General features: G+C 36.4%; 1 protein-coding gene across 1 annotated transcript in view; it reads right to left on the bottom strand.

The window, feature by feature from the left end:
* The window catches only part of LOC113045284 (potassium/sodium hyperpolarization-activated cyclic nucleotide-gated channel 2-like), a 48,540-nt gene that overhangs the window by 22,066 nt on the left and 1,075 nt on the right, over positions 1–25,399 (bottom strand). The window contains exons 2-5 of the mRNA XM_026205554.1: positions 22,658–23,617; positions 19,745–20,168; positions 9,516–9,677; positions 49–267 (exon numbers count right to left, since the gene is read on the bottom strand). Of these exons, the coding sequence (XP_026061339.1) occupies positions 49–267; positions 9,516–9,677; positions 19,745–20,168; positions 22,658–23,583 (1,731 nt within the window). The 5' untranslated portion in view covers positions 23,584–23,617. The remainder of the gene's footprint in view (positions 1–48; positions 268–9,515; positions 9,678–19,744; positions 20,169–22,657; positions 23,618–25,399) is intronic.

Raw genomic sequence — 25,399 nt, 5'->3', positions numbered from 1 at the left:
CATATCTGCAGACGTTTGCTATAGTCGATTGATTCCACATGCATGTACCTTCTCCTGGTACTGGCGTCGTGAGGAGTCCAGTGATTGGATGAGGGCCGTGGCGTGTCCGATGAAGACGGCGTAGCAGGTGGCACCCACGATCATGCTGAGCATCGTCAGCCAGATATCAGAGAGACTCTCCGGAGCTTGACGACCGTAACCTATGCACAACATGTGACTCATGGCTTTAAACACGGCGAACGAGTACAGCTCACTCCACGTGTCGTTCTGCAGAGAGAGAAAGACAAACACAGAACATAAACAGCATGCAATTGCTATTCTCAACACGTACTGCCAATCTAAAAGCAGTAAGAAGCAGAGGCTATGACACTTGCACTATAATTTTGCATGCACTTTCATTTTAAGGAAAAAAGCATCAAGAATATGTAACGTTTGTAAGGGTAATTGTATGATGACAAAAATGTCATGCATGACTTCAAACTAAATTATTTACAATGTTTTACCACTATGTTTTCACATTTGATGGATGCTGACCAACAGATAAGATTATTGAGAACAAACTGGAAATAAACTGGAATCAGTGCAAAAACGGCTTCACATTTGAACCTGGAAAGGGAATTAATTAACAGTAAAGCATTGAAGATACAGTGTTGTCTCATGACTATGTTGCATGTTTAATTAAGTGAGTTGCATCCATTTTTCATTTCAAGCTAGTAAATAAAAAAATAAAATGCAAAAAAAAAAAAACAGCAAGACTTTCAAGTACAACAGTCTTTGTTTTCATTTTTTACAGTGTATTGTATGTGTGTCCAGTTTCCAGTGAAATTACTACATTGTGATATCTAATGTTATTTGATTTGGAAGTCTATAAATATAATATTTAAAGTTTTGTACTGTTATTTTTTACTGATGTGAGTGATGTGATATTTAATGAATTACATATACTATGATAATAAGATTATGCTATTGCTTTAAAACACCTTTTATAAACGAAAAAAATACACTGAAATTTTTCTTTTTATAAAAATTGTGTTTTTTAATTTTACTTTTCACTCAAAAATTATTTGTATGTTTCCCAAGTAACTGCAAAGGAACAGCAAGTAACACATTGACTTAAACATGACATTTGAGTCAGAAAGACTGAAATAACATTTTCTTTGTTAAACTTTCTCCAATATTTATTTGTTTTATGTACAATGTCAAAAAAAAATAAAGATTCCTGATATGGTATATGTTTTCATATCCTGTAAGCCATTTATATTATAAGTGAAATGTCTAGTGAGTCGCTTTCTAAACTCTAATAAATAAAGCTTTTAGCTGCAGAATGGCTACCGTCAGGCGTCTCGAGACGACAGAGATCAGTGTGTGGTGAGGGTCTGCCAGCGGTCTCAAACGAGAAGCCATTAAATGTGCCCTTTTTAAAAATGTGTCTGCTGCCTGACTTGTGCTGACATCCGGCTAATTCCCAAGGCAAGATTAATTACGGTTGCTGTCCTCTGCCCAAATGCAAAAACTCTTGAACTGAGGAGAGAGAAAAAACTGGATCTATTGCATCCCATCGTGACTCCATTAAAGGAATAGTTCACCCAAAAATGACAATTTGCTTAAAATGTACTCAAGCTAAGGCCATCCCAGATGTAGATAAATGTCTTAATCATAAGAGATTTGTGGAAATGTACCAATGGGTCCTCTGCAGTGAATGGGTGCCGTCACAATGAGACTCCAAACAAAGCATCACAATGACCCAAAAGTAATCCACACCACTCCATTGCATCAATTAACATCTTTAAATTCATCAAGACAATTTTAACTTTAAACCGTTGCTCGCTGAAATACAAGTAATCGATTTGTAAAATTGCTTTCTGCAGTGAAAAAGTTGTCTCTGAATCAGGAGAGAAATATGCACGGATCTAACACTGTTTGCAAGCCAAAACAGCGCTAAACAAATATGTGGGTGAATTTTTATGCGAGAGGGAAACTTTTTCACTGGAGGAAGCGTTATTATGGATAATGGACACATATTTTGGCCAAAGAAAAGGTTTAAAATTAAAACGCCTTGATAGATTCACAACAGATACTGATGGAGTGATGAGGATCACTTGTGGATTTATTGTGATGCTTTCATCAGCTCTTTGGACTCTCATTCTGACGGCACCCATTCACTGCAGAGCATCCATTGGGGAGCAAATGATGCAATGCTACATTTCTCCAAATCCCTTCTGATGAAAAAAACTAACTCATCTACATCTTGGATGACCTGAGGGTGAGAACATTTTAAGCAAATCTTCATTCCTGGGTACACAGCATGCACATTTTGCTGTATGCAGTGCACTTGGCCTTTCATGACCCATTATCTGATCCGGCTGCCAATGTTAGGATGTTTTAATCAGAATTGGATTGAAAATGCAAAAATAACTGTTGATATCCCAGATGATAACTTGACACCACTCTTAATTCCTTTGATTTAAAATCCTAAAACTTTCTCTTGATTTCTAAGTTTAGATGAAAAAAGGTCTGTATTTTCAATGTGGCCTCAGACTTTTGGACTTTAGGAGTAAACAATGTTCCACTGCAAGCAGAGTCTGCATACTTTTCCCTTTTCTCCCATGTGGCATGCAAAGTTAAAGAGAAGAGAAAAGGACTGAAAAAATGGGAGCGTCAGAGTCAGAGGGAGCAGGTCATGTTAAGAAGACTGGAGTGAACAGGCCTGAATTATACATGGTTCGACAGCACTTTGCCTTGAAAACAGAAGAAGTAGAGGGTCCATGCTGGAGCTCTGGACACACACACACACACACACACACTCACTCTTGACATTGTGTTTGCAGACATAGTGAATATAATGCAATATCAGCTTACTGTGTATTATCTAGGTTGGTTTAGAAAGATAAGAATGGGAAACAATCTGTGCTTTAGCAATAGAATGCTATGCAGTTGTCACATGCACTATTTTGCATGTTTAATTTAGCGAGTGGTATCCATTTTTTTTTACATACAATTATCTTTTGCAAAGACTTCCCATCTGTTACTAGACTAACCTAACTAACAAACTCTGAAATAAACATTTCATAAAATAAAAAATAAAAAAAAAAATAGATTTTTTTATTTATATTTCAAAATACAAACAAACAAATGAAGGTAAACAATGCAATAATGAAATCTAATATTATAGAATAAAATAATAATAATTCTGAAATCATCTAAGCATGCACACACACACACACAAGCAAACACATATACAATTCACTGGTGTATGGACTCCTTTCATGGGCTTATTCCAATACCTTTCAATAGCTTGAAGTATGAAAGTGAGAAAAAGTATGTAACAAAAAGGAAGAGAAAATAGGAGTGAATGAGCCTCGGGGGAGCCTTCTTGATCGCTCTCTCATTCATTCCCTGGTCTGCACTGATAGGGCAAGAGGCATTATGGGAAGACATTCATTAGTCGTACAGACACGTGTGCCCTGCGGCCGATAAGCTCAGACTCCCGGATCCTGCCTGTAATAGTCCTAGCCTGCTCTGACTCTATTTACAATAGCTTATCTAAATGTACAGCAGCCCTCGCATCCTCTGCTTCCACGACACGCGCTGCTGCCCAGGCCCCAGACACCAGATGCTCGGTAATATATGTTTTTAATCTCAGCCAAGACAATCCAACATCTCTTCAGCGAGCCATTCATCTCTGCGTCTGACTGGGGCAGTGCGGTTCTTCAGCTCTGAAATGAATGCGGCAGTCAGGCGGAAAAGCTTCCTGGGGTAATGATACTATACGTGTGTCTGCTCTTCAGGAGGAAGTCATTCAGATGCCGAGTACATTACAGAGCAAAGCAGGATTACATTTCTGATTGCTTCTGGATGACACAAAGAGGTTCCTTGTCCCCTCTTGACCTTTTGACCTGCAAGGACTTCCCATCTGTAACCAGACTTACCAGAACTTAATCATACAACTTTTGGAAATGAAAAAACAAAAAGATATTTTGATGTTTTATTCTAAAAAAATATGTAAAATACATACAGTAATACACACTTGTTTCATTATTCATTATGCATTAAACTTCCTAACGATAAATAAGATAAATAGACACAAATTAGTTAAGAGATGTCATGCAGAAACGGTACAAAAATGTGAAATGAACGCAGAAAGCAGCTTGAAAAATTTGATGAGAATTATTTGAGTTTTTTTTAGGATTGAGACATAGAAAGGGAAACCTTTGCACGCTGTGAGACATTGTTGAGATCTCTTCTCAAACTCTATAAAGGAGACACGTATGATATTGCATCTAAAAGCACAAGACTTCAGCAGTAATCTCTATTTAATATCATTGCTATTTGGGAGAGAAAAAAAAAAGATACTAATGAACTTACATTTGGGTTCTTTCCTTCCAACAGGCAATTTCAAAGGTCACACAGATGAATATATTGGTGAAAACAGAAGCATCAATCCAGGGTAAAATAAAAGAATATGTATAATTAGTATGTGATACAAGAAGGTGAAGTCATCCAAAGTCTTCCTAGTGGTGCAACATACATGTTTCTTTTAACCTGCATTGATAAATCTGTTTACAATATGACCAGAAAAAGTAAATAGGGTCAATTTGAAATTTCATGTTCACAAGAATTATTTAGCAAGTAAAACCGTACTACATTATGGCATTACAAAATGCCACATTTTGGATTAAGGAGCAGTCAGCCTTGATTAAAACAGATTCTGGGAAGCAGCCTGTAATGTGAGCGCTCACGAACTCCTCCAGGTTCATGATGGCAGCATGTTTGTCCCCGAGAGGACTGAGAGCATCTTTGTGTCTCTGGAGGGGTTTTCTCAGAGGGAGAGAAATAACATACTGTGTTTAATCCACTGACACACATGAGTCTAAACACACACACACACACACACACACACACACACACACAGAGTACATAAACTCCAGTCACATGGCTGAGACTGTGAAGCCTATATACAGTACATTGATGTTGAAAATGTTGGGGTCAGTAAGATTTTTTAACACTTTTCTTCAGAGTTGAATGCATTATTACACTGATCGAGAGTGAAAGTAAATTATTTATAATATTACAAAAGATTTATTTTTCAAATAAATGCTGTTCTTTTTAACTTTGTATTTAGATCGACTAAACGTGTCATGGTTTCCACATTTAAGAATTGATAATGACCAAAAATGTTTCTTGAGCAGCAAATCAGTATATTAGAAAGATTTCTGAAGGATCATGTGACACCGAAGACTGGAGGAATGATGCTGAAAATTGAGCTGCGCATCACTGAAATAAATTACATTTCACTAGATATTCACATAGAAAATATATATATATTTTCTTAAATTAATCATAAAGTACTATGTTTTAGCATAAATCAATCACTAAATAAATAATAAATGTTATGACATACACACACACACACTATTGCATATTCTGATTGTGTATCCCTAAATATTCTTTATGTATATGTTTAAACCCTCCAGATACGCGTCTACCGATGTTAGTGTATCCTCAGCTTCCTGCTATCCTAATAGATTTATGTTAGCATCAAGCAACACACACACACACACACACACACACACACACACACAGTAGAGCATCAGCATTTGTTTACAGATGATTCACTTCATGTGCAGCTCACATGCCTCGCCATGCTTTGGTTTATCACCAATATCATAAACCTCACTGAGAAGAAGAACAATAATTCAAAGGTTTTTCCATAGTGATCTCATTCCCTGCTGTTTGCTACATATAACTGCAAAACCTCACATCTTACTTCCTTAGAAACTGGTTTTAGGAATCATTCAAATGCTGGTATATTGATCATAATCTGTGTTGTAAACACAGCATAAAACATTCATGCCGTCACACATTTTTTGTATGTTTGTGTTGATCCAGCATGCACATGTGCAGTTCCAGTAAGATCAACGTCGTCCTTTAGGATGAGTTTACTGAAGATGGATGCTCTGCTTCTGTATGCACACACTAATAATATGAGATGTCAAGCTCTCCAGAGACCGAAGCCTGCATCTGTGCCAGCTTCCTCTTCCCATTTTATTTGCTTTCTGTGTTCTCGTCGTCTTCAGCAACATGTTCCTTTTTCCTGACGGATTCAGAAAGGACTGTCACAATTATTCAGTTTTGGCTGGCACTGAAATGTTACACAGATAACTATGGTTCATGCATGTCTCTTTTATTTAGTCTTTTATTCACACTGAACCTTTTCACTAAATATTACACAGAATGATATGAATAAATATATATTTTTAATTCATAAAGGTCAATTAATGAAATGGAAATTTTTATTCTGTTTTAAGCATTTCATTTAAAAAAAATCTAAGTGTTAATAAATTGCATTATGCCATTTCTAATCAGTTTTAAAATATGCGAGAGTCATGTGTCACATGATTCTTCAGAAATAATTCTAATATGCTTTAATTTTCATATCAATGTTGAAAGCGGTTGTGCGGCTTCAGATTTTTTGTGGAAACCACATTTTATCATTAATCTTTAATTAATAGAAAGTTTAAAAGAAAAGCATATATTTGAAATTGAATCTTTTGCAACAAGTCTTTAATGTCATTTTTGATCATTTTAATGCATTCTCTCTACATTAATTTATAAACCACAAACTTCTAAAGTAATGCAGACTTATACGAGCAACACAGATGGCACCAGTTTCAAAGAATGAACGATAAAAATGCCCTTATTTTTTAGGTCAGGATGTTATTAAATTGAAGTGCACAGTGATTATGATTATCTCAAATAATCAGGTGATTATGTAAAAGTTGTGTCAGACCCAGTTGTCACTCTCTGAACTAGCGCTATAGATGTTAAACTTCTCTTTCCTCCTGCATCTGTTTACATAATTCTCCTCTCTTTCTACCATCTCACATTCTCTCTATCTTTCCCTCGTTCTCTGATCTCCAGAGGGACGGTGACCTTAATGTCAAGTGTGACATCATCACAAACCTTCAGTATCCACAGAGACTGAGCAAAAACACCAGCAAAATCCCTTCGTTACTCAACTCTATGCAACCCATCAAACTGATAGCAGCATCACATCAACTATAATACAATAAAGATTCCATCTATGCATTCTTAAAGTCAACATGCATTAAAGTTTGAGTATTATACTTTGAACTACTTAGTGTACTATGCATTATTGACAACACACCTTTTCACTGTCTCTAACAAATAGAGCAGAAACAGACTATGAGGCATTCATTTCCAATGGAAAATATGGGAGATCAATTTTAGGACCTCATTTTAGGTTTGGGTGGATGTGATGTGATATTTAAAAAATGTATATTAAAAAATAATAATAATAAATGGGTTGATATGAATAATTTTAACTTTTCTTTTTTGGCTACACACTCCAAAACAACATTATTGTTTTGATTTAAATAAGCAAATACTTAAGAATAGGCCTATATGATTGAATCATTACTGCAGTATTTAATTTGTTTCTGGCATGTTATGCAATTCTTTTAACCCTAATTAAATGCATTATGTAGCTTTTTATTTCCTAAAATACATGCCAATTTCACACATTGTGTCTTTGGGATGTGCTGGAATAAACTCTTTCACTGTCGATACAAGATTCCAGCTAAAAAGTAATGCAACTCTTGATGGAAATAAGTGTTTCGGTGTTCCTTAAGTTTGTCAAATCACTGCCATGTCAAATGCACACTGCAATCAAAGCCAAAGACGGTCCAATCAAATATTAGAGTGTAACTTTTTATATTAATATTCATTCACAAAAAAAAGGTACAAAGTGGTCACTGGCACAAAAGCTAAAAGGTACATCTTTGTACTTATTTTTACTTCAAAATGAAACATACTAGTACCCTAAAGATACATAATAGGACATTAAATGTACATATTAGTGCCTTAAGTGTATATATTAGTACTTTTGAAACGTCTCAGAGCGACTACAATCATAATCATTCATCATTTTACAATATGCAGGAAACACGACCAGTATAAACGTGTGATTGTGATTGCAAAATGCAACAATCGAATGCATCCTTACTGTGAAAGATTCATCAGTGTACATTAATGCAAAGAAACAGTAGAGTTTTCCTTTTGGTGTGAGCTATCAAAATGTTTTTTCAGAGATGTGTGTGTGTGTGTGTGTCTGGCCCTCTAAACAGGTTCTTTCATGTCTGTTTGAGAGATGTACAAAGAGCACAGCTGCTTTGGCACATCTCTAAACCTGAACATTTAGACAGACACACACACACACACACTCACACTTTAATCTCCACTGCCATCACCCTGTCTCATCTCACCCACACCAAACAGCCCTGAGCCGGCCAACAACACACACTTACTCACAGTTTCATCACACACTTCATCAGAAAGATGCTGTATGATCTAAAGGTACACGTAGTGCTGACAACTCAATGAGAGAAGACAAAAAGACTGGAAAAAACACCGAAACCTGTGAAAATCACTTAACTGAGATGAGTCTCTGATGGAGACCTCACAGTCAAAAATCACATTTGATATCTTATTTTCATGAGCGATGAGAGTCTCCTGATAAAGACTTCAGTAATCTCACACGTGTCTCCACTAGAGTTTCAGACGAGATCTCAACAATGTCTCAAACTGTGCTCCGATATTCACAAATTACATCTCAAACATAATACCTAAAATGTGTAATATCTCAAACACTTTAACTGTTGCTTCTAGACAACAATGAGATGAAAATGAGAACAAATCTTCTCAGATGTTTCTTCTTACAGAAAGATCTCAACAGTGTCTCCAACTGTGCTCAGATTTGCAGAGATAAATGATATCTCAAACACAACATCTACAAATTGCAATATCTGAAGTACCTCACTTGGTTTTTTTCTAGACGACAAGATTAAACAGAGAATAAAATGAACAAACTGAGAATCTTCTGCTTCTCAGATGTTTCTCTCCTGAGAGAAAGACCCCTGTAATCTCACGAGTTTATGAACATTGTAATATTTCAAATACCTCACTCGCTAACAACGAGATTAAATGAGAACAAATTGAGACTTTCCTGAAGTCTCCTGCTTCTCAGATGTTTCTCTCCTGAGAGAAAGACCCCAGTCATCTCACATCTGTCAAAGTGAACTCAAACGTGTCTCCTCAAATGATCCGAGTCGAAGTATATCTCTATACTTTTACTGTGACAGCTACAAAGAACAACCTCTGAGAAATTACGTTTTCTTCTTGTGCAGCATGGAGATCAATTTCATTATGACTACTGTGAGTGAACATTATTAGATCTGAATCCAACAGACACCTACTGGGAAACTTAATTTAGCAGCTCAATGACAATCAGGTAATATCAGCAAATAGATTCTGGTTAACAGAATTCAATTTCATTCACTCTAATTACCCCACTTGGATTTTCGTAATATTTGCATTGCGGGGTGCTGTATTGTTTCGTGGCACATGTTGAGTCGGCCTGGCAGATGGTCTTTTGTTACGGATGTGCAAAGGTGCATTCGTGAAAAACATATGAAGATGGAAAGGTCAAAACATACCACCATCTTGTTGAGGGAGACCCAGCAGTCGGAGGGGAAGTCTTGCAGCATGGGCACCAGAAACTGCAGGCACCCGTCCCAGTGACACAGCAGCAACATCATCGCTATCAGGTTAATTATCCGCATCACTGCGCTCGCCAGGTCATACGTCATGTGGAAGATCTGCAGGGGAGAGAAGAAGCTTCTGGAAGTTCAAAAACATCTCATTGGGCATGTTCGGAAAACCTGTCTGTGATCAGTGATTATTGTTGCAGTTCTGTTTGCTGCCACTGGGGGCACTCAAAAATACATGCTTCCCAACAGAACAAATATAACACTTTTTAATGTTTTTGTAAACATTACTGGCATGACTTAATATTAATTTTTACATATACTAATATATATGTTTTACATTTTAAGTTATTAACATACATTATAAGCATTCTGAATGATCTGTAATAGATTCATATAAATTCATAAATAAACAAATGAACCTAGGTTATTATAAATTAACCTACTTATAAATGCTGTAAAAGTTGTTCATTATTAATTTATAACACTTGATGTGAAGGCTGATTGAATATTACTATAATGTGTTAACAAAAATACTACTAATAAAATACAATGAATATAATTAATCATAAATTAAATTTACGATATAGCAACATTTATGCCATGTAATATATAGATAAGTGTGTGTGTATGAGTTTATCCCTGCCATTTTAACTGCCAGTATAAAGAACTTATACAGCATATTTACAAAGATGACTTGATTTAACAAAAAAGTGGGTTAAACTTTGTCTTACACATATTCCCTCTATAGAAAATGATATATTACAGTGTTTGTTCAGTTGATTTGTAGATTAGACTTTCTGGCACATTTTTTAAGCAGAAAAAAAAGCTACACAAGAATCCTCCTTTTTTACTTAATGTTAAGTTAAATTAAACTAAACTGAGCTGGATAATGAAATCACTGAATTAAATGATGAACTGCGTTTTTGCATTATTGACACACTATTTTCCTATTTAATGTTGTTCAGTTGATTTGTCACAATCTGTATTGTTAGAAGCACTTTATAAATAAAGGTGACTTGGCTTAATGAAGAGAGAAGGATACTTTGCAAGTAGATAATCAGACCTCTGTGCATTTTAAAATGTTCCCACAAGTCTCATTCTCTTCTCTCTCTCTCTCTCTTCCTGTTTTCAGTAGCAGATTTTGGATGTGTGCTCGACAGAATATCAAAGCGGATGAACAGATGAGCCAGCATCTATCAACGTCATAAAGTTACTTCAAGAGAAATTTGCATGCACAGTTTGATCTTTATTGTCAAGTAATACCATTTTGTAAATGTGTTCACTAGTGTCAGTAGTTATGCATGGATAAAAAATAATAATAATAATAATAATAGAAAAATTAGTTTGAGAGCGGCAACAAATGACGATGCATGGCATGCTTACATAATGCTTTTTGCACTAAAGTAAAATATAACATAAAATTAAATTTTGTCTGTTAGACAACGCCAAGGAATTATGATGCATGTCTTTTGCATTAATATAAAATAAAATAACTATTTTTCTCTCAGACAATAACAAAAATGATGATGTATGATGACCTGCTATATAACTTTTACATTAAAATATAAATCATAAAATATAATAATGTTAGACAACACCAATAATTGATTATGTATGGACTTGCATACTCTTTGCATTTAAAAAATAAAACAAAACTAAATAAACTAATCCCCAACACCGATGTGCACCAGACAACACAAACACCGCTCCTGGATCAAGTTCAGAGATCCTTCAGAAGGTTGTTCTGTAATTGACCTGCTCTCTGTAGAAACATCGACTCAGGCTCTGAAAACCCAACTTGATTAATGAGCCGCACTCAACATCTTCCACATCAAATGACCATCAGACACTGGACGTTTGTTACCGCTCAAAGCAGTCCATCAGTCAGCAGACAACTACACAGAGAGACACTCACCACACGAGGACCTCCAACTGAACATACACCGCCATAAATCACATTACATCAAACCTCATTTCGTTTTTTAAGATTAATCATCTGACTAAGAAGCACTGGATCATGAATGAAGAAAAATAGGTTAATCAACTAGTGTTGTTGTGTTCATGGACTTTCTGTTCCCTTATTTGGTCATCTTCCTTTTCTTGTTTTTTTAATTGATTGATCCCCACCTGTCTCCAGTTCCCTCGTTACCTCGTGTGCTTAAATACCGTGTCTGTCTAGTTCTTCTTCGTCCGTGATTAACCTGATGTAGTTATGTGATGTTGTACCCTGATGTTAGTTAATGTGTTAATATAGTAGTGTTGTATATTGTCTGTTATCTCCATTGATGTTCAGTAAACTCCTTATTTGATTAAGACCCTCCTCGAGCGCTTGTTTTCTACGTTACCACCGAGTGGCAACCTCCCTCTTTCTCTCGTGAGGCCAATAAGGAAGTGACTAAAACTGCAATTCATCGGCTGGCCGCTTGAGGCTGGCTGCGAAAGGGAGTCAGTCCCATAGACTCCCCATGTTAAAATGCCCAACTTTACAGCAGAAAAAAACATGTTTACAGCCTGGTTCAAAAAATGATTTTGGTCTATATTGCTAATTTTGCCTTTCATGACAACTGTGAGGGGGGTGAATTTTTATAACTCATCCGTTTAAATTATATTAAGCCTTAAAGTTCTGCATAATTAAGGGCGTGGCCACTTGAGTGACAGGTGGATTGCCGCTGTTGATAATGCAGTCGCGCTAAGTGGGCGTGGCTTCAGCAATCAGCTCCCGCCTTTTTGACCATTTTCGATTATCCAGGAGAGTCGCGCGGCGACGCGCTTCCAAGATGGCGACGGCCCGCTCTGCACACTTTAGGCTTCAAAACCGCTAATGAGGAGTCTATGGGTGACGTCACGGACACTACGTCCATATTTTTTTAAAGTCTATGGTTAGCACAACACCTAGTTGTAACAAGTGTATTATTACATTTATTTACTAAAATATATATATATATATATATATATATATATATATATATATATATATATATATATATATATATATATATATATATATATATATATATATTATCCTAACTAGATCATACTACTGATTATTTACTATAGTTTTCTCAAAAGTTTGGGATTGTAATATATTTTTAAAATGTAATTTATTCCAGTGATGCGCAGCTGAATTTTCAGCATCATTCCTCCAGTCTTCAGTGTCACATGATCTTCACAATTCATTCTGATATACTGATTTGCTGCTCAATTACTATAAAAGCATTCATTTCTATAAAAACAAAAAATTATAAATCACATACACGCATACCCCAAACATTTGAAAGGTATATCATGGCTTCTGTTTAAATATGAAGCAGCACAACTGTTTTCAACATTGATAATAATCAGAAGTGTTTTATGAGCATCAAATCAGCATATTAGAATGATTTCTGAAGATCATGTGACACTGAAGACTGGAGGAATGATGCTGAAAATTCAGCTGCACATCACAGAAATAAATTACATTTTAACATATATTCACACAGAAAACACTTACATTAAATTGTAATAATATTTACCTTTTTTGTGTTTTTTTTTTACTGTATTTTACAGCACTTAAATGCAGCTTTGGTGAGACTTCATTAAAAACGTTTCAAAATTGTAATGTTTCCAAACCACTGACAAGTACAGTGTCATTAACCATACACTGAAAAAAAAATGATTAATTGAATTTACTAACATTTTTTTTAAGGTAAGTGGTCACAATCAATTAATTTTAGCTACATTTAAATAAACAACCACTTGTCTTAAAACAAATATAGTATAATTTTTTTTTCAGAGTAGAGAATCCAGTTTTACTTCAGTTGTTTCATTCAATCGTCCTCAACATTGTGCCTTTGCTTTGTCTGGGATTCAGACAATGATTGGTTCATTCACTCTGTCTAACTCAATTTCCTGAGCCGTATCCCAGTGCAAACACTAGCTAAGAGATTCACTCCCATTTGGATCTGGTATCTGGTTTCCATGAGGACAGCTGGGATGTGCTGGAGCACAGAGGAGCTTTACTTCCTGTAGAGCAGGATCCAGAACTCAGTCCTGCCAGTCGACCTTTATCAGATTCTGCTGTGTTACACTGCCTTTCAAAAGATTTTTTTAAAAGAAAATAATACTTTTATTTAGCAAGGATGCATTAAATTTGTCAGCAAAGACATTTATAATATTACAAATAAGTTGTGATGCTGTTCTTTTGAACTTTCTATTCTGAACCCTGATATTTTTTTTATAACAGTTTCCACAAAAATTGGAAGCAACATAACTGTTTTCAACACTGATGAAAATCATAAATGTTTTTAGAGAAGCAAATCAGCATATTAGAAAGATTTCTGAAGGATCACATGACACTGAAGGCTAGAGTAATGCACATCACAGGAATCATTACAATGCAATATAATACAAAATACTGAAATAATATTTCAAGATTTTGCTGTTTTTACTGTATTTATAATCAAATAAATGCAGCCTGGTGAGCAGAAGACACTTCTTTATGTACAGTATGTTTGCATGCATTTTCTGGCATTTCTGAAGTGTCTATATTTCTGTAAAACTGTTCACAGACCAAATAACTCAACACCAGAGCATTACTGTGGTGTCATCAGCCTAGACCTTGCATCTAAATGGTACATAAAACCAAAATAAACTGCAGTTGGTCACTGTACAAACCTGTCTAAATGGGCAGCTCTTGGACTGAACAAGCTGCGTTTTTTTTATTTTAACATTCATCTACTGTAATATTAAGCCATTGTGTATCTTTGTTTACTTCTTCACAGCACAAAGCGACTCTGGTTGGTTTAGCATAACAACAAATCTATTCTAAATGCTTATTGATGCAACGACTGCTTTTCTGTTTGAACTTATCGGACTCAGAAATCTCAGTGTATTAAGAGGCTCTTCCAGGTGAAGGAAAACAGTGCTCAGAATACATAATCATAAGGGTAATATAATTACAGTAGAGCCCTGCAGTGTACTGCTGAATTAGAAGTCTAATCAACACAGAAATTTCATTTACAAGTGCCTGAGATGGCAAAAAAAAAAAAAAAAAAAAAAAAAAAAATATATATATATATATATATATATATATATATATATATATATACATATATATATACATATATATATATATACATAAAATATATCAAATTATAACATTACAAATTATAAAATAATAAAATAAAAAATGTATAGCTTACCATTGGAAATGTTAAGAAAACAATACTTTTATTAATTAAAGATACATTAAATTAACTATATACTGTTAAAAAAAGATTTCTGCTTTTTTGCAGTTCATTTGTTTTTTGCAAATGAACTCTTAAATTGTTGTGTTTTAATAAAAAGAAAAAAAATTCACAAATAATAATTTCCATGAATAACTTTTTTGTCTTTTTATTTAGGAAGCAAAATACTGACCTGAAGAACCTGCATAAAATTCAAGGTTTCAACTCCGTGAGCCCTGTTCACAGGGGCGGATTGGGGTGACATAGGGAAGTAAATGCCAACCTAAAAGAAAGCCTTGCCACCCCTGCTGCCACCCTAGTTGGCAGCAACGAATTAAAGGTTATGGCCAATTTGAAAATTTACTAGCGCGAATCTTTCGTGATTCGCGAAACCGCTCCGAACTCCCGAACTGATTCAAATGATTCGCGAACTCGCTTTGAACTCCCGAACTGACTCAAGTGATTCGCAAACCCGCTTTGAACTCTCGAATTGATTCAAATGATCCGCGAAGCCGCTCCGAACTCTCGAACTGATTCAAATGATTCGCGAACCCGCTCCGAACTCCCAAACTTACTCAAATGATTCGCGATCCCGCTACGAACTCCCGAACTGACTCAAATGATTCGCGAACCCGCTTTGAACTCCCGAATTGATTCAAATGATTCGCGATCCCCAAACTGACTCAAATGATTCGCGAACCCGCTCCGAACTCCCAAACTGACTCAAATGATTCGCGATCCTCATAACTGACTCAAATGATTCGCGATCCCGGTACGAACTCCCAAACTGACTCAAATGATTCACGAACCCGCTCCGAACTCCCGAACTGATTAAAATGGTTTGCGATCCCCAAACTGACTCAAATGAGTCGCGAACCCGCTTTGGACTCCCAAACTGACTCAACTGATTCGCGTTCTTGCTCCGAACTCCCAAACTGACTCAAATGATTCGCGATCCCCATAACTGACTCAAATTATTCGCGATCCCGCTCCGAACTCCCAAACTGACTCAAATGATTTGCGATCCCCATAACTGATTCAAATGATTCGCAATCCCCAAACTCTAATAATTTACAAAGTATTAATATACTGTAATATTTTTGTTGTTGTTGTTGTTGCTATAAAAACAGACTTAAGCCATCAATAGCCTTTAAAATGGCTTAAAATGCATTATATTAAAAAATAATGAGGCGTTAATGATTGGTTAATAATAACACTGTTAAAATACATAATGTACGCAAATACAAAATAAACAATTTATGTACGTTATTACAAATGCCATGTGATTGCTGCTGTTACACTTACAGGACAAACAAATCCTTGTTTAGGCTACTGACCAAACATTTCATTCAAATATTCACTTAACCTTTTTGCTATAGATGACACAGGCTTTATAATTTCTTCAACAAAAAACATGCATATCACAACCCTTACAAAAATAAACCATGGTTTTATCATAGTAAAACTGCTTAGGTTCCTTTTGCATGATTTCTGAATGCTTCAGACTATAAAATAAATTAGAGTCATAAAAAAGTTATAGCCACAGGTAAATTTCGAGAGCTACAATTGTGATTTGTAAATAATACAATTTATTCATTTAGTTTTTTATTTGATTGAAGTTATTTTTTCACCCCTATAGTAGTTTTTTTTTTTTTTCCATCATCATATTTGAGGAAGGGGGCCACAACAATAAATCCTGCTTATGGGAACCCTTAAGGTGTTGTTATACACGTCTCTGGGAATACGTGCTCTACTACACACACACACACACACACACACACACAACACACTGAAGCTCGCTTGGTGTTTTCAGCTCTTCACTATATTGATGCATGATGTATGCTACACATTTGCACGTCAGTGCGCTATGAGAGGATTTTTAATATTTTTATAGATCCCCCCCTGCCTGTTCATATGTGCTTTTTGTTGATATGGGAAAAAGGAAACATTTGTACATTCCGGCAGAGCTGAACCATCTAGATAACTCGTTTTCTAAGAGCAGGTCATTTGCAGGAACGGTGCGCTTTATGTTTGTAGATTGCGTTGAGTTGTGTGGAGAATGCAAACGTGTCTGTACTTTCAGAAGAGGCAGGAGCACTGTGTCTCACCTTTACTGCACTTACCTACAGGAGCCCAACACAAAGTTAACAAGCCAGGTCTCTGTACAGCATTGGTCTAATTGCATACTGCAGACAAATTACCAATTACAACCTCATAATTATGCAAAGTAGCCGCTCCTGGCTGCACCCCATCCACCCGCAGCATCTTCATTGATAAAAGACTTATTGTGCTCGATCTGGAGGGAGTTATTGATGAACAACAGGAGTTCAGTTTAAGTCATGTTTGTGTTAAAGGAACAAATTGTTTTCCGGGTCAAATAAAATGCATTACCACTGGGAACATTTAAACTATTTGGTAATCCAACATAACCCAAAGCGGAAGACCCTTACTGTTTTTAAACGGCATACTGGAAGCATAATAAGTGTTAATTAAGCAAATTGTTATGGGATTTAAGTGTCACTGAGGAATCAGTGTTAATTACGACCAACTATTTTCTTGAAACAAATTAATTTATGAGTTGAGATCTTTATTTTGTGACAGCTTTTATTATGGCTCAGGGATATAGCTGAACAAATATACATATCTGAATGTTTCTTAATGAGCGCAAATAGTTATTTTCACTAAAGGAACACCAGGGAAAAATTATACGTAATCATTTGTACATATGTGCAACTGTAATAATATATTCATATGCTACCGTTTAACCGTTTGTAGTCTGTAAGAATTTGTAATGTTACTCTCTCTAAGGCTGCATTTATTTAAATAAAAATACAATAAAAACAGCATAACTGTGAAATATTTTTACAATTTCAAATTACTGTTTTTGTATTGCGATATATTTTAAAATCTAATTTATTCCTGTGATCAAAGCTGAATTTTCAACATCATGACTCCAGTCTTCAGTGTCACATGATCCTTCAGAAACCACACTAATATACTGATTTGAAAACAGTTGTGCTGCTTCATATTTTTTTGTGAAAACCATCAAGCATTTCATTTTTCAGGTTTCTTTGATTAATAGAAAGTTCAAAAGAACAGCATTTAGTTAAAAAAGGAAACTTTTGTAACATTATAAATGTTTTAGTCATCTTAATCAATTTAATGCATTCTTGCTGTATAAAAAAATATATTATTCATTTAAAACTTTTTCAAAGTAGTGCATATATATCTTTTTTTTCTTTTTTTCTTTGTTTTTTGAGGAGATGACACATACAGTAAGAGTAAGAGCTAAATCAGTTCACACAACTTGAGACATGGAAAATAAAAAATCCTATTAAATGTCATTGTTGCAACTGATTAAACACTTAAACTGACTCTTATTCTCACAAACATCAAACCATTGTAAATGCAAGATGAGTTGATAATAATTTTGATTCACTTTTTCTCAAGAGACTGCACATTTTAAACATATCTGCAATTTTGTCGACTTTAAGCAGTCCAAATGTAGCTTAATTATATATTGTCAGCAAAATCATTGCCAAAATCATATATATCGACCTATTTTCTGAATGTGGAGATGTTAAGAAGCAGTGATTCAGAAACTCATTGACTGACAGAAACGTTGACACAGAGCTTTAATTAGAGACAGAAGTGTGACTGAACTGTTTCTTAGAGCCGTCAGAACTCTGCTTGAGTCTGTCTGGACTTTGACAAGACAACGTCAACACGCTTCTGATCAATTAATCAGTGTTAAAGTCCCCATCTGCTCTCTGTAGGGCTCTGCGCCCAAAACAGGAACAACATTTCTGTAATATCAACTGTTTTTCCTAGACAACAACAAGATCACATCAGATTTCACTAAAGACTTCTGCTTCTCAGATATTTATCCTCAGAAAGAGAGCCCTTAATCTCACATTCAGAGAAAGGATTTTAACATCTCAAACCAAAAAATTATTCAAGTCAATTTTATTTCACTTGTCATAACTATATTTTTTGTCACAATTATGACTTTTTATCTACATTTTGACTATTTATGTCATAAATGTCTTTTACATCATTATTTAGAGTCTGTATCTTATGATTATTGATTTTTATCTCATAATGACTAGTTATGTCATAATGACTTTGGACTTTTATCTCAACTTCCCAACAATATAATAATTTCACATTTTATGGCTTTTTATTTATGACCTTACAGATATGGGTTTTTGGGGGCCGATACAGATTCAAGTGATATTACGCAGTGCCTGAAAATAGGGACTGTTTTCCAGGCTCTGTGTAAAATCACTGCGCCGGCTGCACCAATGGAACAGCAGCAAAGTTCCTTAATTATTACGCCAGTTGAGAGTATAGTTCCTAGCCATATCAGCCTAGAAAATCGCTGCTTTTCTTTTTCCATCTGTCTTAGTTCACGATGTAACTACACAAGAGTCAAGTTTTAAATAGGAAAAATATAGAGACACTTTGGTCATTTTTGAGCGAGATGCTTACGGTCTAATCAGATTCTATTATCTATGCTAAGCTAAGATAAGAGTGCTACAGTCAGACCCTGATATCGGCTGAATGGATTCCGAAACTGTAAAAATCACTGTTTAACTTAGGGGAGTTGGAAAATTAGCCTATTTTATTTTTTTTAAAAGTGGTGTGCTCCTTTAAGTTACACCATTAAAAGTATTTTATCTGCGTTTTATGTTTCATAAAATAAATGTCATATCAGTGGCATATCGTTGGATTATTTGCTGATACCGATATATCTGTGACAAGTTCATATCGGCCGATAAAATCAGCGAAACCAGGCTATATATCTGTCAGGCTCTAATAATTATAATAATTTACCAAAGCATGATATTTTTTTCTTGTGTTGTGGAAATTGGGTTCCATATCTAAAAGATTTGATAGCTATAGCTATTTGTGTAGACACCTTTGATGGGGTATATATATGTGATATTGTGGTGGTGTCTGTAAACGTACCTCTTCCCACTGGTGAATGTAGCGGATAAGACGAGAGAGACGCAGCAACCTCAGCAAGCTCAGGATTTTAGTGAAACGCACAATCCTCAGCGCTCGAGCCGTCTTATACACCTCCGAGTCTATGCCCTGCTCCACGATCAGGAAGATATAATCCACCGGAATGGATGAGACAAAGTCCACAATAAACCAGGTCTTCAGGTACTTCTTCTTGATGGACTTGGGGTCCAGGATGATGTCAGAATTGTCCTCGATAATGATGCCCGTGCGGAAGTTGAGCACCAGGTCCATGAGGAAGAAAGTGTCGGAGACCACGTTGAAGAGGATCCACGGCGTGGTCGTCTCTTCTTTGAAGAAGGTGATGCCGACGGGAATAATGATCAGGTTGCCCACCATGAAGAGAAGCATGGTGAAATCCCAGTAGAACCTGCAGGAGAGAAAAGCAAAGAAATTGACAAATTCTTTCTAGTTACTCTGTAGTACGTAAGTGTTAGTTTTATGTGATCTTACAATCTTACTTATGGATGATGTTCTTATTTGTATATTCACAAAGGTGATCAAATTAATCAAAATGACAATTATGAGTATTACAATTTAAATCCTAATTCAGTTCTATTAACATTTTGCATGCATCATGTGAATGCATAAACCATTTACTATGCAAGAGGAAGTCATTATGCCAGAAATCTCACAAAGATAGCTATAAGCATACATTCATTTATGTCTTTGGACTTAACATTAGAAATGCATTAACTAATATTAACTTTCAATGAGCAATACGTTTAGTATTCATTAATCTTTATAGAAATAAGTCAATAAATATGCTATAGTATATTATAAATTAATTTAATAACTATTGGTATTGGATGAACATTAATTTGTAACTATACTGTATATATTTCAAATAAAAGTAATATTAGATAGATTTTAAATGCAAACAATTGTGAAAAGTCAAGCTTTTGAAACAAGGAGACATTATTCAAAACATTTTACAAACATTTAAAGAATCGTCATGACATGCATTTTCAAGATTCTTGTGACCTACATTTTCTAGTTCATGCTGCCCTTGAGTGCTTTTGTTAAAGACATGAATAAAAATGAGTCGATTAAACCTCTGTCCAAAAATTTTGAAAATTCAGCAAAAATAAATAAATAAAATAAAAAATAGCAAAAGCAGGCCGTGTTTTCAGATGAGAATAGCAGGAAAAGAACACAAATGTCTTAGTTTATTCTGATTATGCTATTTAAATGCATACAAAAAATATTCTGATAGTTGGCAAACCAATAAGAGTCCAATGTGAACATTTCTGATGAGAAGACTATACATTTAAAAGGATAATTATTGCAGCATGCAGATCACCCTTAAATAGGTTTTGCTTTGAAAGCAACACAAAAAATCAATAACATTAGCACTGCAAAGATGCATGCAATAATGCATTGCAATGTGCTGTAGAGAATGATATTTATTGACCTTGTAAAAAGGGCAAGAGTGTTGAAAACCTCAGAAGACCCCTGATATTTGAGTCTCACACGGCTGTGACTGCTGCAAGTCAATTCCTGAGGGTCTGAAATAATAAAGGTCTGCATGGAGCGGATGTGATCCGTTTCCACGTGGTGCTTGCAAACGTGTGTAATTCAAGGTCACAGCAGCAGTGCGCTTAGGTGCATGCTGACTCATAACTGGAGACTGATGCAACTCGTACACAATGGCAGCTTCTTTTCTCAAAGCTCTAAGGAGCTCTGAGGCTCTGTGATATGTCAAGATGACTTTGAATGGAGTGGGAGTATTGAAATAAATGTATCAGTTTCAGGTTTTCGATGGAGACGATGCAAAATGATATGGATATGAGCACGTTATTGCATAGCTTGGCTAAATGCAGAAATTGCATGCACGTTTTCATCATCAACAATATTTGTTTATTATCTGATGAAGAGTCAATGTCAAAAAACTCCAAATTAAATCACTCAAGCACAAGTATTGCTGCATTCAGTGATCTGCATCCAACATACAGTAATCATTGACTCACATGTTGCATAAATGTAAAATGCAACCTGATGCATGAACGCTGTGCAATGCAAACCTTATGTAAAGAGTCATCCAGTAGTTTTCATAGCATGCAAAACATTTTAATCCCAGACTGACTGTGGAGCTGGATCGATGTTCCTCACTGATACAGACATAATGCATGACAGCATGACCATCTGTAGAGCAACACCTAAACTGTATTTACTGAAGATAATTCATCAGGATTTTAAAATTGTGATTATATCTCAAAATATAATTCAGGATGATATCTACATGACAAAAAGTGCGCATGTGCTTCAGTGTATTTGGTCTCACATTGCTATCTTTTCAGGTAGAAATACATCTAACTCAGCTTGGACAAAAATGCTTAGGTATCAATGTGTATGCACAAAAAAAGAAGAAAAAAAAAGGTTTAAAAGCTTTTTTGTTTTGCTTTTAAACCCATAAATCCTGGTTACATTACATCCCACAACTTTATGAGAGGATAAATATGAAGCTCACATAAAAAATTATTCTTTTTGGTAGTGTGTGTATATGTTTTAATTGCTTTTGAGGGTCAAATTGTGAGGACATTTTATTAAAAAAATACACAACAGGTTTAGGGTTCAAAAGTGTGAGACCATTATTAAAATACTTGGATTATTAATGCCAAAAAATGAAATCATTAGCATTCATTGAAGAAGGCATCTGTTGCTTTAATAACAGCAGCACTGGAGCTGACATAAACAGAACCTGATGCTCAAAGTCACCAATAGGACAAGATCTCAAAACTCTCTCGTGCATCTTAAATATTGTTTAAAATGGAAAAATGACACTTTTCTTTCACAGGTCACATTTGATCCAATAGATGTCACATTCTCACGCAAAGTTTCTCCAAGCATCGCTCTTACCTGAAGTCGCTGTAGGGGTGAATGATCCAGTTGCCGGCCGATTTCACGCGCTCCTGCTCCTTCTCCACCCCTTTATGGCTCCCGTACATGCGCAGGGAGAATTTATTGACCCCGGGCTGCAACATGCTGCTGAACTGCCGCTGCATGAAGCTCGCCTGGCTGCCCCGCGTCTCGCCGTCCTCCTGCGCTCCATCCTCGGATTTGAGGAATGTCACCGAGTTGCGGGGCTGCTGCTGCGCGCCGTGGACGGAGGACGAGGCTTTCCTGCTGGGGGCGTTGGAAAAGGACACTTTGGAATCCTTCTTCTCCTGGACGCCGGGGTTCGAGGCGTCCTGACCCTGCGTGCTGGCCGCGTCCACGCTGGCCGTTGAATTGCGCGCCGTCCGCTTGCTCCCGTCGGGTTTGGACATGATGGACCGGAGGCTCCCGGTGCCGGAGTCCCGCCTGCATTCCCCGTTGTTGTTGCATTTCATGCTGGAAAGCGGTGCTGAGGGATTGCCGTCGCCTTCGCCAGCATTACAAGCCTCTACCGTCACAGTGGTCACTACAGTAGATGCCTTGCGTTCTTCTCCTCCGCCCTTAACTGTGTCGTGGCGACCCGCAGGAACAGGAGCAGCTTCAGCATCACTCAGGCGCGCGTCGGTGGAAGTGGAGCTCCTGGACGCTCCTCCTCCCGGTGTGCAGCTCTTAATCTGGACGCTGCTCCCTCCTCCTGCTCTCCTCAGGCGAGGATGCTGAAACTTGGATTCCTCCTCCGCGTCGTCGGTCTCCTCCGTGGCGACGTGATTGGGTTTCGGGTTCGATCCCGCCGCATCCGAGTTGGACTCCAGGCAACCCTTGGTGCAGTGGTGCGCCGGCGCGCTCTTATGGGCCGCTTTCTTCGCCATGGCAACACCCGAACCGGGAGAGAGCTCATTCCGGTCCATGTCATTCACCGGATCAGATCTGGCCTGTAATTATCTTTGCGGGAAACCAATCAGCAGGGATGATGGGTGAGAGAGAAATAGAAAGAGAGAGAGAGAGAGAGAGAGAGAGAGAGACCTACGTGATTTCTTTACCAGCAAAATGAAACAGCTCTTACTTTATTAACTGTTTGTTGGGTCCCTCCATGAGCACATTCCAATAAGTAGGCTACATAAATAAAGGGTTTTCAACATTCTGTCAAATAAACAAACATCGTCTTTTGAGTCGTCTCAAGGTCATGGCATTTTAAAATGCTTAGGCTATTAGAAAGAGAATCCAGTTCTGGTTTACCAAGATTCGTGATTTGTAGCAGTGGAAAAAAAAGAAGGAAAAAAAAAGATGCATGGACTTCCTATACACTCAGAAAAAAGGTACAAAAGCTGTCACTAGGGCGGTGCCTTTACAAAAGCTACTACTTTGTACACTTTAGGGTAGGCTAATGTAGGCCTACCTTTGAGGTATTAATATGCACTTAATAATGTACAAAGATGTAGCTTTTTCTAAGGTACCGTCTCAGTGGACAACTTTTTTCAACCTTTCCGTCTGAGAGTGGTAACTGCACATTATTTAATAACAGAGTTGGCATATTAGTCACAGTTCAAGTGTTTTAATAAAACGTTTTAATGTCAGTTCAAATAGAATTTATAAACTGAGATAAAAGAAAAACAAAATACTACCAGAACTGGAAGAAAATTGGAAAAACTGACCTGGGAACAGGCAAAAAAACTAGGCTACTACTTATAAAGAAAACGTGAGAATAAACGTTGTTTTGACTTTGTTTTGTTTTTGCACGCGCGTAATAGGTTAACATAAAATGAGAGCCACATTAATTATGTTTGCCTATGCATATGCTAACAGATACATAAAGCACGTTTCGTTCTGTTCATTTATTGTCTTCACTGTCTTACTGACTTAAAAAGTAATCAATCAAGGCTGTCTTGTCTGTGCAGAAATATAAACGGCTGAGGTCGCATGCACAAACAGATGGCTGAATATTTATAGTTACTATTGTCGCATAAACAGTCTGGCACTTTTTGTATCTAAACCTGCAGCTGTCGTCATGGCGTTATGATGTCATAAGAGCAGAGGATGCGCTCAGTGACGGTCAGACTGCAGCGCAGCGCCACTTACAGGCGGACAGCGGAACTACAGCAGCTGCGGACAAGCGCTGCATGGGGTCATTCAGCTTTAAACACCTGTGGAGTGTCTTCGGGACCCCAGAGCGCAAATACACTTGACCCATCTCCAGTAGAACAAATACAGAGTGCAATTTAAAGAAGAAGAAATTCTCATCTGCCCAGATGTTCTCAAAACAATGCAGCAATAATCTTCAGAAGCATTTTATATCAAACACTCTCACACACACAAAAAAAGCTGTCAATAGGGCAGCACCCTTTCAAAATGTGCTAATATGTACACTTTAGATACTAATGCGTACTATATAATGCGTGCTTTATTAATAAGTAGGGGTAAATAAGTTACAAACATATACCTTTTGTATAGGTACAACCCTAGAGACATAAATAATAAAATAATAATAATAATTCTGAGAGTGAACATATAGATGTCAGCTGAAATGTTCAAAAATGTTTGCCATTAAAGAAAAAAAAAGAGGAAGGAGAGCAAAAAAACAAAAACAACAAAAAGAAATCCAGCAGGAGAAGACGAAGACCACATTTTTGCAAATATATTAAGAAATTAAAACATAACATAAAAAAATTATAATGAAATATATTAAATCACAATTATAATTGTACATTGTATTATAGGATAATTTCG

This window comes from Carassius auratus, chromosome 27, assembly GCF_003368295.1.
Source record: "Carassius auratus strain Wakin chromosome 27, ASM336829v1, whole genome shotgun sequence".
Taxonomy (NCBI): domain Eukaryota; kingdom Metazoa; phylum Chordata; class Actinopteri; order Cypriniformes; family Cyprinidae; genus Carassius; species Carassius auratus.
The sequence above is the reverse complement of the archived record's forward strand: the minus strand, read 5'-3'. Positions and strand labels throughout refer to the sequence as shown.